The 19735-nt window shown below is 35.6% G+C and overlaps 1 protein-coding gene across 2 annotated transcripts; it reads left to right on the top strand.

Moving 5' to 3' along the window:
* The first annotated feature begins 1837 nt into the window (after positions 1-1837).
* Positions 1838-15934, top strand: slc50a1 (solute carrier family 50 member 1). 2 transcript variants are annotated; one of them, XM_051720594.1, is made up of 6 exons: positions 1838-2048; positions 2713-2790; positions 2928-3051; positions 4470-4631; positions 7802-7972; positions 8062-15934. In XM_051720594.1, exons 1-6 carry the CDS (start codon positions 1981-1983, stop codon positions 8167-8169), a joined length of 711 nt encoding a protein of 236 aa, XP_051576554.1. In that variant the 5' UTR covers positions 1838-1980; the 3' UTR covers positions 8170-15934. The 2 variants fall into 2 exon arrangements, with proteins under 2 accessions (XP_051576554.1, XP_051576555.1); XM_051720595.1 differs by having other exon boundaries at positions 7853-7972; positions 8062-15933.
* The last annotated feature ends 3801 nt before the right edge of the window (positions 15935-19735 follow it).

Here is a 19735-nt window from a genome sequence, read left to right as displayed (position 1 = left end):
TACAGTTACAATTTAAATCATTTGAAATCAGAACACAATTACATTCAAAAAGGTTTTCGATTGCTGAAGAGATTACTTTGCATTTTATTGTCATTTGTTTCATTTAATATTTAGTCCTTTCAGATGGAAAACATTTATACATATAAATGATGTGATCCAAAGTGCATTTGAACAGCGGTGAAACACTTTCTTATGATGTGTTACATTCATACGAGCAGACAGAGAAGTATATTTGAAGTATGTTTGAAGTGGCCAAAATAAAAATAAACCTTGTGTAAATAGTTATGTGAACATTTAGCTTTATGCTAAGCTAAAATACTATTTCTTTACATGCACATTACCAGCCACGATCATATCAAGAAAATCTACGTTAGATCAAAATTTTTCTTTTTTTACTAAGACCTTTGATATTAGGAGATAAGTCTTATTCTTGATGATAATTCTTTTGTATTGTTTTTTCTGCAAAAATATCTTTTTAAAAACAAGATCAATTGGACTGCACTGCATAAAATATTTAGGCCTTTTTCAGAGAATGTATTTTTAAAAAGTGTATTTTGTCTTACTGTACTGGCAGATTTTTTAACTTGTTATTAACTTGTTTATAGCTAAAACAAGTGAATATAAAATATGCCAGTGCTGAAGTAATCCAAAGTATTTAGATTACATTACTGACCTTCAATACAACGGAATACAATACAAATGACATTTTATAGCATGTATTCTGTAATCTGTAGTGTAGTACATTTCAAAAGTAACCCTCCCAACCCTGACTGTACTGTTTCAGAATAGCCAATGTGTCGACCTTTACTGAACTGCCTAGGGGGGTTAAACATGTACAAATGACAGTATTTAAATGTCACTTTATAATAAAAAAAATATACAGTACTGTGTAAATGTTTTTGGCACTTGTGAAAAATGTTGCATAGTGAGGATGTCTTCAAAAATAATGACATAAATAGTTTTCATTTATCACTTAATGTCATACAAAGTCCAGTAAACATAAAAAAAGCTAAATTAATATTCGTGTGATAACCTTTGCTTTTAAAACATCACCAATTCTCCTAGGTACACCTGGACACAGTTTTTCTTGGTTGTTGGCAGATAGGATGTTCAAAGCTTCTTGGAGAATTCACCACAGTTCTTCAATCTATTTAGGCTGTCTCAGTTACTTCTGTCTCTTCATGTAATCTCAGACAGACACGATGCTCAGTGGGGGGCTTTGTGAGGGCAATGCCATCTGTTACAGGGCTCCCTGTTCTTCTATTCTAATATTTTCTATTTGCAAAATTAATGTTTGAGAGTCTAACATTTATATTTCCTATTGACACGCTAAAGCTGAAGATATAAATAACCATCTTAAGACAAATGCTTTTGTGAAACATCTTCTGTGCCTAAGACTTTTGCACAGTTCTGTGTGGTTAGAATTTGGCATTAATTGCAAACCTATAATAACTGGGTTAGTCATAAAATCACAATATCCTCTTTTGGATTTGTTATTTTTATTAATGCCAGGGTAATATAACATAAAAGTATAGATCTATAAATATATATTAAATAATGTACATAAGGAGAAAATAAAAACACCATGTATAAATTCATAAAATATGATATACCAGCATGTTAGAAAAATAATTTAAAAAAGAAGCTCGTGCTCACAATCTTAAAAAAAAAAAAAAAAAAAAAAAAACTTTGAATCGCTTGAACATAGCCTACTGCTTGATTTCGAAAACAATTAAATAAATCATTTTATTTGACTACACATCCGGACTACAAATTGACGTCAGTGTGAAGCGCTTTGTGATAACCATTCAGAATGTAGGAATCAGTGAACGATGATTGCAAACACGGAAATAGTGAAGGTAGACGTCAGCGTTGCATATGTGGAGGATTCATAGGTTTTTCTCAATATAATAATATTCGCTTGGTTGTACAGGTATCTGTATAGTGCCACAGGTGTTTATTGGTTTGCCTTTTCGGTCTATGGAGTTGCTGCAGCTGCTATCATGTGCGTGCATCATATTCACCGTCGGGATGTTCTCGACAGGATTGTAAGTAACGTATACATTTTTGCCGTAATTGATATATATGATTAATTGTGTAGCTGATCTAAACTGTATAAACACACAGTTTTAATCATGTTTGCTTCCTTTCCGTAACTCTCGTCCGTCGTGTCACCTTTTCACTCTTCCTTCAGTTTGTCATGGCGTTTATATGTGTCACTGTTAAGTACATATATTTTTGAGTTGGATAGACAAGCTTATGCTCCATTATAATGTTAGGTATCAAATCAAGTGGTAAAAAAATAAAAAAAATCATATGCATAGGCTGCTTTTACTCCAGCTTTTAATAAACTCCTTACGCTACCCTCTCCTTGCAAAAATGTACCATTATTTTTTACTACAGAAAAACTGTGGCAACATGGCAAGGCACCATTGTCATCAAAAAATAAATAAATGAAACAAAATGACGGAAACATTCTAGAAGCTTCTTACATCGTTTGAAGGAGAATCACTTAAAAAAAAAAAAGCCTATTTTTTTAAGTAAAAATTTGAAGTTTGTGCAAGGCACTTGAAACAATTGACTGACCATTAATATGAACTATCTTCTTCATGAGACATGTAATTTGCATGTGGATATTGCATAATTGTTTTTATGTCTTGTGATCCTCTAAATAATGTAGCACCCAATTTAATGGCTTCTCTGTGTTTGCAGGACAGACTTGAAGAAAATGAGGGCCACTCAGAGTGCGGATAATGTTCAGTTTCTGCCCTTCCTTACCACATGCTTAAAGTATGTATTTGGTATTTGTGAGGGCTAACAATATCACCTGCAACTCTCATTTGTTAATGTTGATTTTTATGTGTATAAAAAAGCACTTTAGTCTGAATGATCTGTATGGGCCATCCTGTATCTTTGTATGTGATTAGTAATCTAGGTTGGCTGTACTATGGATTACTAAAGGGTGATGGAACGGTGAAACTTGTCAACACCATTGGAGCCACTTTACAGAGTCTATACATCATCACCTATTGTCATTATACCAAAGAGAAGGTGCATCATATAGTGATGTCTACTTGTTATTCTAATCATTAATCAACTATTATTTATTTATATAGTTGTGCTCAAAAGTTTGCATACCCTGGCAGAAATTTTGAAATTTTGGCATTGATTTTGAAAATATGACTGATCATGCAAAAAAACTGTCTTTTATTTAAGGATAGTGATCATATGAAGCCATTTATTATCACATAGTTGTTTGGCTCCTTTTTAAATCATAATGATAACAGAAATCATCCAGATGGCCCTGATTAAAAGTTTACATACCCTTGAATGTTTGGCCTTGTTACAGACACCCAAGGTGACACACACAGGTTTAAATGGCAATTAAAGGTTAATTTCCCACACCTGTGGCTTTTTAAATTCCAATTAGTGCCTGTGTATAAATAGTCAATGAGTTTGTTAGCTCTCATTTGGATGCACTGAGCAGGCTAGATACTGAGCCATGGGGAGCAGAAAAGAACTGTCAAAAGACCTGTGTAACAAGGTAATGGAACATTATAAAGATGGAAAAGGATATAAAAAGATATCCAAAGTGAAAAGAATACCATCCCCACTGTAAAGCATGGTGGTAGCTCACTGATGTTTTGGGGTTGTGTGAGCTCTAAAGGCATGGGGAATCTTGTGAAAATTGATGGCAAGATGAATGCAGTATGTTATCAGAAAATACTGGCAGACAATTTGCATTCTTCTGCACGAAAGCTGCGCATGGGACGCTCTTGGACTTTCCAGCACAACAGTGACCCTAAGCACAAGGCCAAGTTGACCCTCCAATGGTTACAGCAGAAAAAGTTGAAGGTTCTGGAGTGGCCATCACAGTCTCCTGGCATTAATATCATCGAGCCAGTCTGGAGAGATCTCAAACGTGTGGTTCATGCAAGACGACCAAAGACTTTGCATGACCTGGAGGCATTTTGCCGAGACGAATGGGCAGCTATACCACCTGCAAGAATTTGTGGCCTCATAGACAACTATTACAAAAGACTGCATGCTGTCATTGATACTAAAGGGGGAAATACACAGTATTAAGAACTAAGGGTATGCAGACTTTTGAACAGGGGTCATTTCATTTTTTACTTTGTTGCCATGATTTGTTTTAATGATTGTGCCGTTCTGTTATAACCTACAGTTGAATATGAATCCCATAAGAAATAAAAGAAATGTGTTTTGCCTGCTCACTCATGTTTTCTTTAAAAATGGTACATATATTACCAATTCTCCAAGTGTATGCAAACTTTTGAGCACAACTTTATACAACAAATATTAAGGTTCTGAAATAAATTGTAGAAGTGATCAGAGAATACTTGAAATAGTCCATATTTGTAATTTAACCATACCACTGTCATTGTAAATATAATAGGAAAGAGCCTAATTTATGTTTTTCTAAATGCTGCTGAACCTGTGTGTTTCAGAGGCGTGTGTTCACACAGACACTGGTGATGGTGTGTGTGTTGTGTGTAGGCTGGTTTTATTTCAGTATGGTGATTCCTCCTGGAGAAACACAGCTCTCTCAGCTTGGCCTCGCCTGCAGTGTTTTCACCATCAGCATGTACTTGTCTCCACTCGCTGATCTCGTAAGTATACTCTGATACATGTACATGTTCAAAACACATAGTCAGTGGCTATCTGCTTATGTTTGCATATAAACAACCAGTCAGTAACTGCAATGCCTGATTTAAATCTTAGAAATACACTGGTCATGCTGTAGATTCAAAACAACTATCTCATAAGAGTAATTTGTTAGAGAATTGGACTACACTGGTCACGCTGTATGTTTTGCACTGTAGATTCAAAAGAACCGGCTCATGAGAGTCATTCGTTCAGGAATCGGGGCTACACTGGTCGAGCTGTGTGTTTCATGCCGTAAATTCAAAAGAGCTGGCTCATAAGAGTCATTTGTTCGGGAATCGGCCTGCACAAGTCACGCTCTGTTTCACGCTATAGATTTGAAAGAACTGGCTCATAAGGGTCATTCATTTGGGACTTGGGCAACACTGGTCACAATCTATGTTTCATGCTGTAGATTCAGAAGAGGGGTATACCGCTGAATAGCACAGCAGGAAACACAGTCAGAGTAATTTAGTTTGGTATTCCGTACACATTGGCAGAAAAATACACGTTCAGGAACTGTTAATGGAACCGAAATGATAAAAGTCATATAGTTCCAGTGTCTTAATAAGCACTGGTTTTTGTTTCCAACCCTAAATCTGACAGCAGGAGGATAAACTGCTTACCATATTTTTTGTTGTTGATGTGAATGTGCGTCCAGTCAAACTCTTGGCGCAAATTCATCTGTTTCTCGGTAGAAGCCAGCTAGCCAGTTTAAACTGATGGCAACATTGACAAGTTTCGTGACATACCTTTATCCTCGAATATTTAGAAAATAACAAACCTATGCAAGGTAAAATATGTATTAGCCTTATAAGTAGTTTCTTTTCAAGGTAACTTTATAAAGAACTTGGTGATCTTTTTGTTTTCTTTTGTACAATTTTGGTATTGTGTTGTGTTACGATTTGATGTCCAAAGTGAAATCTGTCGAGAACAACTGTATTATAGCATATTACATAAAGCATACATCAGCACTGAAATAATTGTCTATATTTTCTCTCCTTTTCTCTCCATTTCCACAGTAATATAATAGTGTGAAATCTTGCAATGACATTCCAGTATTCCATCTTTTATCATGCTGTCCATCCTCTCACAGTCTCCATCTTCCTGTTTTCAGTCTCTCTCTTCCATATTTATCAGTCCAGCTCCATCTATCTGTCCTGTGCCCTGTGGTCTATTTCCTGTCATTCTCTTACCTCCTTTTGTTTCTTCCTGTTTTTCCCACCGTCACTGTCTGCAAGTGTCATTAGGCCATTTCCCACTGCAGGAACTAAAGCCCATTTTAGGTACTTTTACTCAGAACTTCTACTACTTTTTTGTTGCTTTCGCATATGAGGTACTGTAGTTCCCCTTAGCTGTTTAGAGACATTTTTTAGCTCCTTCTCCAGGGTGGGTACTTTTTGGAAGAAGAGGGACTGTGGGAGTTGTTTCAACCTGTAATTGGTCAGACACGTATAGTATGATGCACAAAGCAATGAGAGTCGACAGCTGCCATTTGTAAACAAACTTATAGCTGCTAGCCTGCTACTCAATGGATTGTGCTAATTTTCCAATTCCCTTAACAGAAATAACATAAAACCAACAAAGTATCTGCCTGTTTCACATATTATTCAGTATGTGTGCGAGGGGTGAGCAGAGCTGCTGCATGACTTCAACGCGAGACACGCTTTGAGTTTTCATCACATCTGTACTTTGTGACTACTATACAGAAAATAAAGTGATCTCTGAATTACTACATTTAATTTTTCCTGGGATAAAGGACATAAATAAGATGTCTGTCAAGAGTGGGTATTTGAAATCTATTATAAACTTAACCGTCATGAAATCTAATTTAATTGATGAAAGTGTTGCATGCCTGTTACTGCGTTGTTAACTTGCATCAAGACGTCTATTTTTCAGTCAATGAATATTACTTCAGTACAGTATTTTATGTTGAGTCATAAGAGCCTTTATTTTATAATGTTGATAAATAGGTTTATAGTGCATTTTCGACATGTTTTCTGCTGAATTCAGCGTGTGCTGCATGGATAAAATAAGCTGAGTGCCTCATCTCTCCTCTCATTGCGGCTTCAGGGATGCAGTACTGCATGCACGGCGACCAGATGACTATGACAAAAAAAACTTGATGCAGTATGGGCAGATAAACAGCAGCAGAGGTGGGAGGTGCAGTGAGGGGGATAGTTTAGCTCAGGCTGGGAGCTGCTCGGAGAAAGTATAGCTGATTCTAAATGTGGAAATGAACAATTATCTGACTGCGGAAATGAACGATTCTCTTGTTACTCGTCGCTTGTTTTTCATGACAGAAAAAGCACGAAACACAGCGATGTCAGTTTCGTAAAACATTTAAGCAAAGACAAAGGCACCCCGACTATACCTCAGTCAGGACGCGGGTCACGGCTCGTAAAATCACATTGTAACCTGTAAAGACTGTAACCTTAAGACACAGTTTGTTTAAAACAGCCCTGACAAAAGTGTAGCTCCGATCCTGGCATCCTGAACACACTCTCACAGCAAAATTGTCAGGATTCGTATGACTTTTCTAAATTTGGCTAATTCGTATGATATCATGCGACTGCACTCTTTGAATTCCTACGACTTTCACTACAGCCAATAACGTCGCTGGACATAATTTCCATCTAATACGCGACAGTTACTTGCTTCTGTCACACACAACAGCTTCCTATCATGTTTACACACTCTACTGATTGGTTAAGTTTAGATAAGGGGTTTGAGTAAGGGCATAATATTAATAAGTATGTCCTTAACGCCTGGTGTGCGGAACTCGCGCTTACTTCCGCATTAGACATCTGGGAATTTGCACATGTTGAAATCGTACGAGTTTATGCGAACAACATCAATCGAGACCCTACGAAATAGCCAACTTGTAAATTATGTACGAATTTTCATGAGATCGGGTTGGCATCCTCCATCGATGTTGTTGATTTCCCCTGTGTTCTAAATGGGCTAAATCAGCCTTTGAAGGACACTTTTTAAATCTCTTTCCCCAATATTCCTCTCTACTGTCTCTGTAAATAAAAAGTGGCGAAAGAAAAAAAATTAAATATTCTTGTGAATGTGCTAATCTTACATTATAAAACCTACTTAACACATCTGCCTGCTTGTGTGTTTGGAACAGAATACATCTCTCCTTCCTCAAAAAAACATTTGTGCTCCTTATTTCCACCAGTTGGAGATTGTGCGCACTAAGTCTGTGGAGAGGCTGTCTTTCTCCCTGACCGTTGCAACATTCTTTACATCTGCGTCATGGACGCTGTATGGCCTTCAGCTTGGAGACTATTATATCATGGTAAGAGGCTGAAGAGACTGTCATGAAACAGTGAATTGTGGTGAAAACAAAGAGTTTTGTATGTCACCCTCTGTGTCTCTATCTTTCAGGTGCCCAACACCCCAGGCATTTTTACTAGCCTCATCCGCTTCTTCCTCTTCTGGAGGTTCGGTGCCATCATTCAAAATAAGCCCTCCTATAAACTCATCCAAATCTGAGAGGGTATGGAGATTCATTTAATCTGATTGAAATTAATTAAGTGCCTTCTCCACTTTCCTTAACCTAAACCATGAGGGGTTCTGGTTGCTTGATATCAAACTGTCTTGAGACCCTCTGAATAACACCTCTCCCCTTCCCGTCTTATGAAACTGACAATTTAAAGATGAAGTGTGTCAATCTGTGCCACTAGTGTCACTAAGTGTAATTGCAAATATTTAATTTTTCAAATATGTTGTTTATAATAACAATAATAATAATAAAATACTGTTATCAGTCAGGTTTTTCCAACAATCCTACTGTCTTGTGTTGGTTGGCCAAACAGATAGTCCTGCCCAAAATGCACACCATTGGTGAGCCAATGTTGCTTTGTCAGGCCACTTAAACAAGGTTTTATTGTGCAACAGTGTTTACTCTTTTTGGAAAATCAACCTACCATTGGCTGTGTCTGGCTCTGCATATAAGGTGGGCATAAGAGAAAGTATTTTCATAGAAACCTTAAAAAAATTGCACACTTCACCTTTAAATTTGGCTGAAACATTTTTCAGGGAAGAGCATTCTTTCATACTCTCAGTTTGTTTGTCAAGTTTTGCCTGCACTATTATAGATCAGATCACTATTTAATCAGTGACCAAATCAGCAAACTTGACACACCCCAAACTCAAACCTGTTTCAGACATTTCTCTGACATTCATATGTTAGTATTAAACAAGTATCTTTTTTTGCTTTGGTACACAAGTTTCTGCGTGGCCTTTGTGAAAGTGTCACGCTTTGTTAACCTCTTATCTAATGATTGCAGTGTTTACAAATTGTACGTTAATCATACCCTCCTTCAGCTTTGTAATAGCATAGTCATATACTTAAACTGTTACCAAGTGGCAGTTTGGCAGCTATTTAATCAGTGCCCAACTCGGCAGAAAAGTTAAAGTTTCTTTCAATCAGACAATGGTAACCCTAAATCTAAGTGCAGAAAGTGCAGAGAACAGCACAACCCACTTCATAGTTTTAATTGGTCTCCTCTGTCCCAGCCGTAATCTTTCACACCTCAGTTCACAGATCTCGATATTGAGTAAAGCATCAATATGCCATTCACATATCTGCGGAGATATTCCTTGCTCATTCTCTGAAAGTCTTTGTCTGGACAATGCCACTTCACATTTTTGTACTTTATGATAACTTTATAAAGACATGACATGCACTGAAGAAAATCTATTTCTTACTCAGCATTTTTGTCTTGTTTTTCAGTAAAAATATCTAAACATTCTTAAATAAAATAATTTACTTGATAAGTAAAATTGCATAAGATCTTAAGTCTTGTTTTAAGAGAAGTCTAATAAAATTGAGTGAGGTTTATGCTTAAAACAAGAAACTATTATAGCCAATCAAAAAAAAAAAAAAAAAAACTGGTTTCCGTTTGAATGAAGTTTAGTTTTCTTACCCCATTGATAGTTTTTTTCTTATTTTCTCTGACTTCTCTGAAAGCAAGACTTAATATCTTATGCAGTTTTGTTTCTCAATGTATCTTGTATCTTTAAGGATGTTTAGATATTCTTAATGGAAAATGACAAAAATACTGAGTAAAATGTTTTTATTTTTTTGCAGTGTGATTTAACCCAAAGTATACTTTGGTCAGACACGAACACTGAGTGTCTGCATACAGGATGCATGATGCAAATTTAATCATCAGCAGAGTGCTCGAGCATGGAATGGGTCCAGCTTAGTGAATTGGTGATTTGCACTAATTAGTGTAGTGCAAGGGATGGCAACACTCACATTTGAGCTGTTGCTGTCACGAATTAGCGCTAGAAGATTTAAACGCTGCTAAATAACAGGAGACAAAGGTAAATACAACAACAGTGGATGTGCACATCAAGAGTGTGTGTGTGTGAGGAGGTCAGGATATTTATTTATTTATTACTGCATTTATTTTATGGGTCTAAACTCCTGCAGAGAAACCGAAGTATACTTTAGGCTTTAGTGGGGTAGTGCATGTGCTCTGACATGTTGCACAGAGGCCCTTATGTGTGGGCAACCTGAGTTCGAATCCGGCTCGGGACAGTTCCTGACTCCCCCATTTCCTGTTTCTTCTCTGTTCTATCAGTTAAAGGCAAAAGAAAACCTAATATAATAATAGTAAACAATAACTTCACACATTCCCCTACCTTGGAGAATGGAGAACACCAAAGCTGCACAAAATATGAAGGCTTTACTCACTGTGAGTAAGGGTGACATTTTTTCAAGGATACTCATGGAGCAAACATTAGCAAATTCAACAGATTACTTATTGATAACCCATATGATGGCAGAATGAAATCTTTAGCAATCACTATGAATGTGTCTTTGCATATACTAAAACAGTTTGACCTGTGACTGACATAAATTGCCAGGCTGTAAAGCCTTATTGGGTCTTACTGTACATCATTAGGTACTTTATTCTATAAAGGCTCTTGTTCACAATGGGCTTTGTAAATAAAAAAAGGTTATGATGATTTATAACTTTTTTGTTTTGTATTGTTTATGTATTTGATATTGCACCATTATACAATGTTTTGTGGCTTAATCTTCAAAGTCTTTATATTCCTTTGTACAATTTTATATCCTATGCAACAATGTATATTACATTATATTTAGAGGGATGTTCTTTCTGGAGTTTTCTGAAAAATGGCTGAAATAAATTTGTATGTAACATTCAGTGTCTGGCTTAGAGAGACTTAGAGAAGAAGTTATGAGAGCTTAGCGTTGGAATGCAGTTGATTTTCTTTGGTCTCAAAGAGGATCAACGCCGATTGTGAGATGAAAACGCATATAGGTGTATTGGCAGACATTTTAACTTCTGTGGGAATTTACAACATTATTTCTCGCTATCAGGTGTTTGTTTTTGTATAGCTCTTCTCAAACACTTGTTGGTGTATGTATGTGTTTTTTTTTTTTTTGTTTGCCTGTTTGTAGTTTGTCTTGTTTAACAGGAGTAAATACAGTGGGAACCGTCTGCTTGCTGTTTCTCAGTGCCTGTCTAGTCTTTACATGCTTTTCCTGCCTGCTGCTTAGAGAAAGACATGAAAGAGGAAAAGGATTGTCGGTGATGATTGTTTATCAGAAGAGTGTTTCTAAAAGAAAGAAGAGAAAATTATTTAACTGCAATTGGCAAAGCTTGTTTTGTCAGAGTGTTGACCATGTCAGTCTCGCACCTGATTTTTACCATTCTGAAATCATGTTAACACATATAATGTTCATGTCTGGTGTCTATACTTTTGAAAAGTTTTTTTTTTTTTCTTTTTTTTTTCTCCCCAATTTGGAATGCCCAATTTCCAATGTGCTCTAAGTCCTCATTGTGGCGTAGTGATTCGCCTCAATCTGGGTGGCGGAGGATGAATCTCAGTTGTCTTCGCGTCTGAGACCGTCAATCAGCACATCTTATCACGTGGCCTGTTGAGCGCGTTACCGTGGAGCCGTAGCGTGTGTGGAGGCTTCATGCTATTCCCCGCGGCATCCACGCACAACTCACCACACGCCCCACCGAGAGCGAACCATATTATAGTGACCACGAGGAGGTTACCCCATGTGACTCTACCCTCCCTAGCAACCGGGCCAATTTGCTTGCTTAGGAGACCTGGCTGGATGAAACTGTATTTTAATGTCTATGGACTGGTCCCATTTACTTTTGATTGTAAGTGCCTTTCTGTAACTGCAGTTTTTGCTTATTTTGTTAAATAAATGAGAGATGATTCAAAATAACCATTTGTGGTAATCAACATTAAGCCACAAATGTTGTTGATTGAGCTTGATTATAATTTAACCTGAAACATTCCTTTGACCCTTGTGTTGTGTTCGTTTGTGCTAACACCTTTTGTGTTCCTGGTCAAAAATGACCGGCCCACTAAGATTTGTTATTTTTTTATCCCCTTTTCTCCCCAATTTGGAATGCCCAATTCCCACTACTTAGTAGGTCCTCGTGGTGGTGTGGTTACTCACCTCAATCCAGGTGGCAGAGGACAAGTCTCAGTTGCCTCTGCTTCTGAGACAGTCAATCCACGCATCTTATCTCGTTGTACATGACACCGCGCACAACTTACCATGCACCCCATTGAGAGTGAGAACCACTAATCGTGACCACGAGGAGGTTACCCCATGTGACTCTACCCTCCTTGGGCCAATTTGATTGCTTAGGAGACCTGGCTGGAGTCACTCAGCACACCCTGGATTTGAACTCACGACTAGGGAGCTATCCAGGCCTCGCCCACTAAGATTGTTAATAAATCTCTCATATTGCATATATTATCCCATGACATTACATTACATCTTTTTGTCAACTTTTTTAGGAATTATGACTGGTTTTTTTGTCCTTTTTTGAACATATTAAAAAATATAGTGTATACGTATCGATAAAAGGATTCATTGAACTGAGCTTATACCGGGCAAGCGGGGGGCCACTCCCTGCAGAAAAAATAGAAAAAATAATAATAGTTATGTAATAAATTAATAACCACTTGCTTGATCTTAAAAAAATAGCTGGCAGTTTAAAGCTTAGAATCCGGACTTGCATAGAGCTGAAACTACCTATTCTTAAAAAATGCTTTTTAATTTGCTGAAAAACTAGAGCTATTTAATTCTCATAAATGGCAAATTTGTTGTCACAACAATTATGTATATTCAGTGTTGGTTAAAACATAAAAAAGATGATATAGCAATGTGTTATATATCGTTGGAAAGGTCTCAATTTGTAAAATGCAGTGAGCAAATTGTTTTCACTCAGACACCAAACGGCAGTAAGTATTAGTGTATGAAATTTCCACTGACACACATAAATATAAGCAGGAGTATCTTTTTGTCACGATTTTTTTTCTTATTACTTCCTGAAACATAAATATAACGTAGACAGTGACATATAATAACTTACAGCAGACTATCCTGATTCAAACGAGCCCAAACACAACATATTATGTTAAGTAGATCTTGAAATATTCCTCAAAGAGTGTACATGGAAAGACGATGCACAAAAGGGCACTCAACACACTTTTGTGTGTGTGTGTGCATGTGTGCACATGTCCAAGGACACATCCATGTATGTGCTCATCTAAAGAATTAAGATGCTCCTGAACTCTTAATATTTCTGTATTTTGTTGTCTATTCCATTCATTTCCAATGGCTGGTCACTATAGACCGGGAACACCACAGGTATAACAAAGTGAAATAAAACCATTGAAATTGTATGAAAATTATCTAAAACAAATGTGTGTGTTCAGATGCCCTGTTTGAAGTCATGGAATTTTATTCCAACTGGATGAAATAAACTACAGTTTTCAAGAAAAAAAAAAGTTAATTAGTTTCGACCAGAACACAATATAAGGGTTAAGAATCATGTTGGTAATTATTCATAATTACGTCTTCAGCATATTATTGTCATATAAACCATACCTTTGAATCAAACTTTAAGATTTCATGATGCATTGCATCATTAGTTAAATAATTGTAATTGCCGATCAAGTTTTTACACCCCTGCTAACTTAGCTGATTACTTAGCTATCAGGTAATCTGTACACCAACATCACAAGGCGAGCTGAAAACTGACAGCAACTCTCAGTTAACTTTTGGCATTGGATTAAAGAAAAATTTATTTCCTTGAATCAAAAATGGCATGCAAACCATGGCAGGGCCATCAAGCTTAAACAAAGAAGCCATTTTGTATAATTACAACTTTGTAGACTAGCTCTGTTACACAGCAGACAGATAAATAAACAGAGATGGGGCTGGGTGATATAGGGAGTGATGGATGATCATGTAGAGACAGAGAGACTAGACAACACTAACAATCAACCCACACTGCTTAAGATTGTGTACATGTGTACAGCAAAGTGTGTGTATGTTTATTAAAAAAATTCTGTGCCCTGTGCGGTGTTTCTTTCTGTGAAATCGTCCGTGCAAATGTGGGTATGTTAGGAATCTCATCTGATTGATCTCAGACACTTTGCATGGTTCTCATTGCAAACAGCGCAGTAGCTTTAGTGTGGACCTGTGTATATGTGTGTGTATGTGTATGTTTAATCAGTGCAACAATGGGAGTAAACTCAAAAACAGGATACCTCTGTTTCCTGTAGTAGAGACTGTCTCTGGTATACACAAAAAATATACACACACCTAGATTGCTGTGCCATTTATACTTGACACACATACATATACACATATACTTTAACACATATATGACAATTACTTTTTTGTTGGCACATTAGAATATACTGTAATTCTCTGTTATAAATGTCTCTGTTTCATTGGAGACTAAAGCTGCACAGTCCTGGAACAAAACAGGCAACATAACTGGAAAAAAAAAGTTTATGTATCAATTAATCCTGTTCAGATGTATTTGAATATGTTTTGGTGCAACCTCCTGCTTTTTCCATTATATCAAAAAATGTGTGTTTATCCTTGCCTATCACTTAATACATTAGTGAAATCTTGATGTCCGTTGCACGTTCATGAGCACTATGAGAGAAGCTCGTTAACAGTGGCTTGCGGGTTCACTCGAGAACTTACGTTGTTTGGTGCTAAAACTAGTTTTCATGTGAACACGAACAAGTCTCATAGCACTCATAAATGCACAACGGACATCAAAATTTTCACTGAAAAATGACTTGCTGTAACTTCCAGGTTGTTTTTCATTAAACCCATTGTATGCCTTCAGAAAACTTGGAAAATTACTCATGGACTACTTTTATGATACTTTTGGGTCCCATTTAAACTTTAAAGTAGGGCTGACAATTTGCTGCGTTAATTCAGTGGGATTAATTATATATAAAATAACATGTTTAAAAAATTAACACAATTAATCAGGCCCCATACCATAATAAATAATATTCCTATCATCAGAGATATTCAAGCGTGAAGTACCACATTATTTTTTTGTTAGTCCTAGTCAGCAGGGGGCAGTAAGCACAACTCCAGCTGTATGGGCATCGCACATTTTTACAGGAAACAAACCTATTTTAGAACTCCTTTCAATAAACCATACTAAGCGACAGCAGACAGCATAAGATAAGGCAACAGCTGGAAGGAGTTTAACTCGGAATGCAGGGATATCGAAATGTGTTTTCATGCTACATTTAACCTCAAGCAGTGTCTTAAAAACTCTGTTTATGACACGACAACCAAAGTGAGACGCTCTAAAAGCGTACGTCTGACGCATGTTTACGTAGTTCTTAAAAATATATAAGTCTACCTTGGACAGATTGATAAATTCAAATACAAAATTAATTAGTTTGGATAAGGGTTATTATCATTACTGAAAACTAAAACTAATAAAAAGCATTTTCGTTAACTAAAATAAAATAAGATACATATATTGATTAAAAAAAAAATAAAAAAATCTTGCCTTGACAACTAACTAAAATAAATTAAAAAAAAAACACAAAAAGTATATTTAGTTTTCATATTTTTAGTTTTCGTTTGCGAATATGTTCAGACACAACAATAGCACCACAACAATAAGTAAAGGCATTCGGTGCCTTGCCTACTCTGTGTCTTCAAAATGTGTGAGCGGTGTTTAACAGGGTATACTGTTGTGATGGCAGTTGGCAGAAAGCAAACAAGTGCCGTGTGTGAGTACTTCGAATATGACACAGTGACTCTAAAAAGCAGATGCATCTTTGTATCATACAATTCTATTTGTGGCACCAAAATAAATGAAAAAAAAAAAAAAAAGTTGAGATTGAGGACCATTATTGGTAATTTTGGTTTTGTTTTTCTCTCTGTTTGTTTAAAATTGCCATGTTATTTAATGTTATTTTTGTTCCTTAGTTGGCAGTAATTGGAAATATATTTATCTCAGTAGTGAAGTGAGCATGTTGTATTGGTTCTGTATACAATAAGTAATATTATGGTTAAATCTGTATATTTGCATAATTATTACACTACCTCTGTTAAAGAAATTTACTATTTCTTTAGGTTTAACAGTACCACCAGAACTTAAGTGTCCATAAATTAAGTTTTATTCCATTTTCTCTCAGTCAGCTGAAGTACTTCATACATTAGTCAATCCCTAAAACTAAAATGACTAAAAATAAAATAAATAATAAATAAATATTTTTATTTAATAAAAACAAATAAAAACTACAAGAAAAATACCAAAACTGAAATTCAAATGAAAATGGAAAATAATATATATATATATATAAAAAATAAAAAATAAAAAATAAAACAAAATACAAAAATAACACTGCTTTGGACTGTAGGCCAATGATAGGCTTATGTTCAGTAATATGGAAATAAAACTTTTGTATTGTTTAATCAGTGCTTTATTTGTCTGCCACAATAATGCAATACATTTTAATTATGTGATACATACACTCTAAAAAATGCTGGGTTAAAATGACCCAATTTGGGTCATTTTGGCAAACCAGTATTGGGTCCAATAGGGATGAACTCAATGCTGGGTTGTTTTCACCCAACGGGGTTGGTTTTTTTTTTTTTTACCCAACTATTAGTTTAAAATGACTATTCTGCTGGGTTAAAATTTACCCAAATCAGGTTGAAAATTTAAACTAGAATTCTTGGTCATCAAAATCACTTTACCCCCCTCATCCACCCCCCAAACACACAAAATAAGGGAGGCAGACTACAATAACAATGAAAAGGTAGAAATGTATTGTCTGTTTCAATAAACAAGCTACCAGTCTGTAGAAATTCACACACTGAGGAACACTTTTTGGGATAATTAATATTTAAGAGGTAGAAAGCTTTGAAGTAAATGTCCACTTTGCCCCGCAATGTATTTTGCTAAAGCGCTTCTCTGTGAATGAGAACAAAATCTTGAAAGCACTGATTTTTTTTCTCCAAGCATCGTGTATGCAAAATTGATGGCATCTTTTGCACGATGCAGGTAATCAGCCACTGGTACCAACCTGGGAAAACAGAAATGACTGTGCATCAATGCATGAATGAAGAAGACTAAGTTTAAAACATTTAAATACACATCTTTAGAAGCAGTAAAATCATTATGCGTCTGACACTGTACTCATGACTTAGTGCTTCTTCTAAAGTATTTGGTATTTTCAGTAACACTTTACAATAAGATTGTATTGGTTTACATTAACTACATTAGTTAAAGTAGCAATGAACAATATTTTGAGTTAATGTTAATTTATGAAAATTGGACATTGTTAGTTCATAATGCATTAACTAATGTTAACTAATGTTGGTAAAATCATTCACCCAAAAAATTATAATTTTCTCATCATTTATACAGTGTATGTACATGAGTAGAACGTGTACAGTGCTCTGAACATGGGTCAAGCACGATTAATGTATTTACTAACATTAACAAATAGGCCTTGATCCTTATTGTAGTGTTACTGTATATTCTTCTGAAGTCAACACTAACCAAACACCCCCCATGACACCAGCCCATGGCAAACCTAAGACCCTTTTTTCATGCCCGAACAGGATGATGTGCCAAGACCATACACTACTACTACTACTAATGTACAGTTGTTTAAAGTATGGCTGTATATGGCAGCACAAATAGAGTAGGGAGCTTTTTGCATTCAGAGACAGCCGGAAAAGGCACAACAGAATGCAGAGGTCTCAAGATGTGTTTTTCAAAGTTTCAAAGTACTTTTAACATGACAAAGCATCTTATACACATCAACTATGTCAAGCAACGCAGAAAACCATTGAGATCTGACACAAAGTCCATCTTACGTTTATTCAAATATTGACTTCTAAAGCCACTTTTTATAATATCAATTTAGGGCTTCACATGTAATGTCTTTAAATTTAAATTTAAATTTGTGGGATCTCTCATAAAATATTGATACTGTGTATGTGATTCATTTGATTAACTAGTCTGTCATTTAATTGATCAGTGTTTAATCGGCAAATTAAACATTTTAATCAATTGACAGCCCTCGTTCAAAGTTAACCAAAAGTTTAGACAGTGAACTACTACTAATGCATTTTTCAGGATATTGCTAGATCTAAGGGCAGTTTTGATGGTGAGGCATGATGTAACTGAGTGGGGGTATGTGTACGTGCAAACGTGTACGTGTAAATACTTAATACTGTTATTTGTTAACATAACTTACAGGCTGCATGTCAATGAAGGGCTTCCGTGTGAAGCTTGGTCCGAATATTTTCCTTTCAGTCGTGTACACCGATGTTGAGAGCACAGTAGAGACCAGAAAGGTGATGTTACCTTGTTTGTCTTACATAAAAATAAAATGTACAATTGTTCAATGTGAACCAAAAAAGTTTGTCTTGTTAAGAAAATTTGACTGCTGTGACATTAGGATGTGTGATGTAGGAATAGTTCACCCCAAAATGAAAATTCTGTCAGTCCTACTCTTGATTGGTTATTATTTATTTTAAATAACCTTATGTCGTACCAAACCTATATGCTGTTATTGAACACAAAAGGAAACATTTAGAATGTTCTTCAGTTCTGTTTTACATACAATTCCATTTTCCATACAATGTTAGGCCATAGTGACCAGTCTGTCAACCCACAAAAATGGTCATAAAAGCACCATAAACAATATTAAACAACTGTGCACTAGGATTGCTCTGATGCCAACATTTTGGCATTGGTACGATACCAGCCCTGGTACCTCAGTATCGATACTAAATCGATACTATAATCAACATATAAAAAACCTCAGATTTTTGATTAAATTACACAGAAAATGACTTGAATAAAAGAACTGCATTAAGTCTTACAGATACAAATTATGCATTTTCCGTTTAAATTTTTCTGGATTCCATGTTAAATGTTTTAATTAAATGTTTTGATCAAATGGTGTTTAATCAAATTGATACATACAGTTTTAATCAAATAAAAATATAATAATTATTATTTATTTATTGTTTTACAAAAAATTGCAATTTTATTTTTGGTAAAATAAAATGCTGCACAACAGAGCTTCACAGTATTAATGAAAACATTAATGAAAAAAAATCTGATTACCTGTGGCACATGGCTGCTTGCGTATGTGATATTGCTTACAGATAATAATAATAATACAACCATGTAATACTACATAATTGTTATTATGAGTATTATTGCTACTTTCTGAATATTACATTTTTATACAGTAGTTATATTGTCCTGTCTTCAATTTCACGCATCCATTTGAATTGAGCTTTGATGTGAGCGGGACTTTTATTTTGACAGACTTTTAAGTTTTTATTGTTTTTGACTGGTTAGTTATATCAAGCTTCCCAATAATGCTGGGATATTCTGTCAGGACTCTAGAGCTGAAATCTCAGCTGCAGTGGAGGAGTTCATTTAAGTGTTAACAGCCGTTTATACTCTAAACACAATGCATGAAAATGAATCAGCAGAAGTGTGTGCTGAGTTGGTGTGAGTGTGCGCGCATATGTCTGTGTGTCATATGATGGAGCAAGTGGCACCTCTTGTTCATTCTGTATATTATATAATGAAATTACATCCTTCTACTGTTTAATGATAACACTTGGTCATATCCAGAGTTTTTTTTTTATTTATTTTATTTTCAAATTGTAATTGATTTAATCTCAAATTTGTCACATCTCATATCATTTTGCTAATGACAGCATACTGTA

Source organism: Myxocyprinus asiaticus, chromosome 16, assembly GCF_019703515.2.
Source record: "Myxocyprinus asiaticus isolate MX2 ecotype Aquarium Trade chromosome 16, UBuf_Myxa_2, whole genome shotgun sequence".
Lineage (NCBI taxonomy): Eukaryota > Metazoa > Chordata > Actinopteri > Cypriniformes > Catostomidae > Myxocyprinus > Myxocyprinus asiaticus.
Note: the sequence above shows the minus strand (reverse complement) of the source record. Positions and strands in the feature narration are given on the sequence as shown.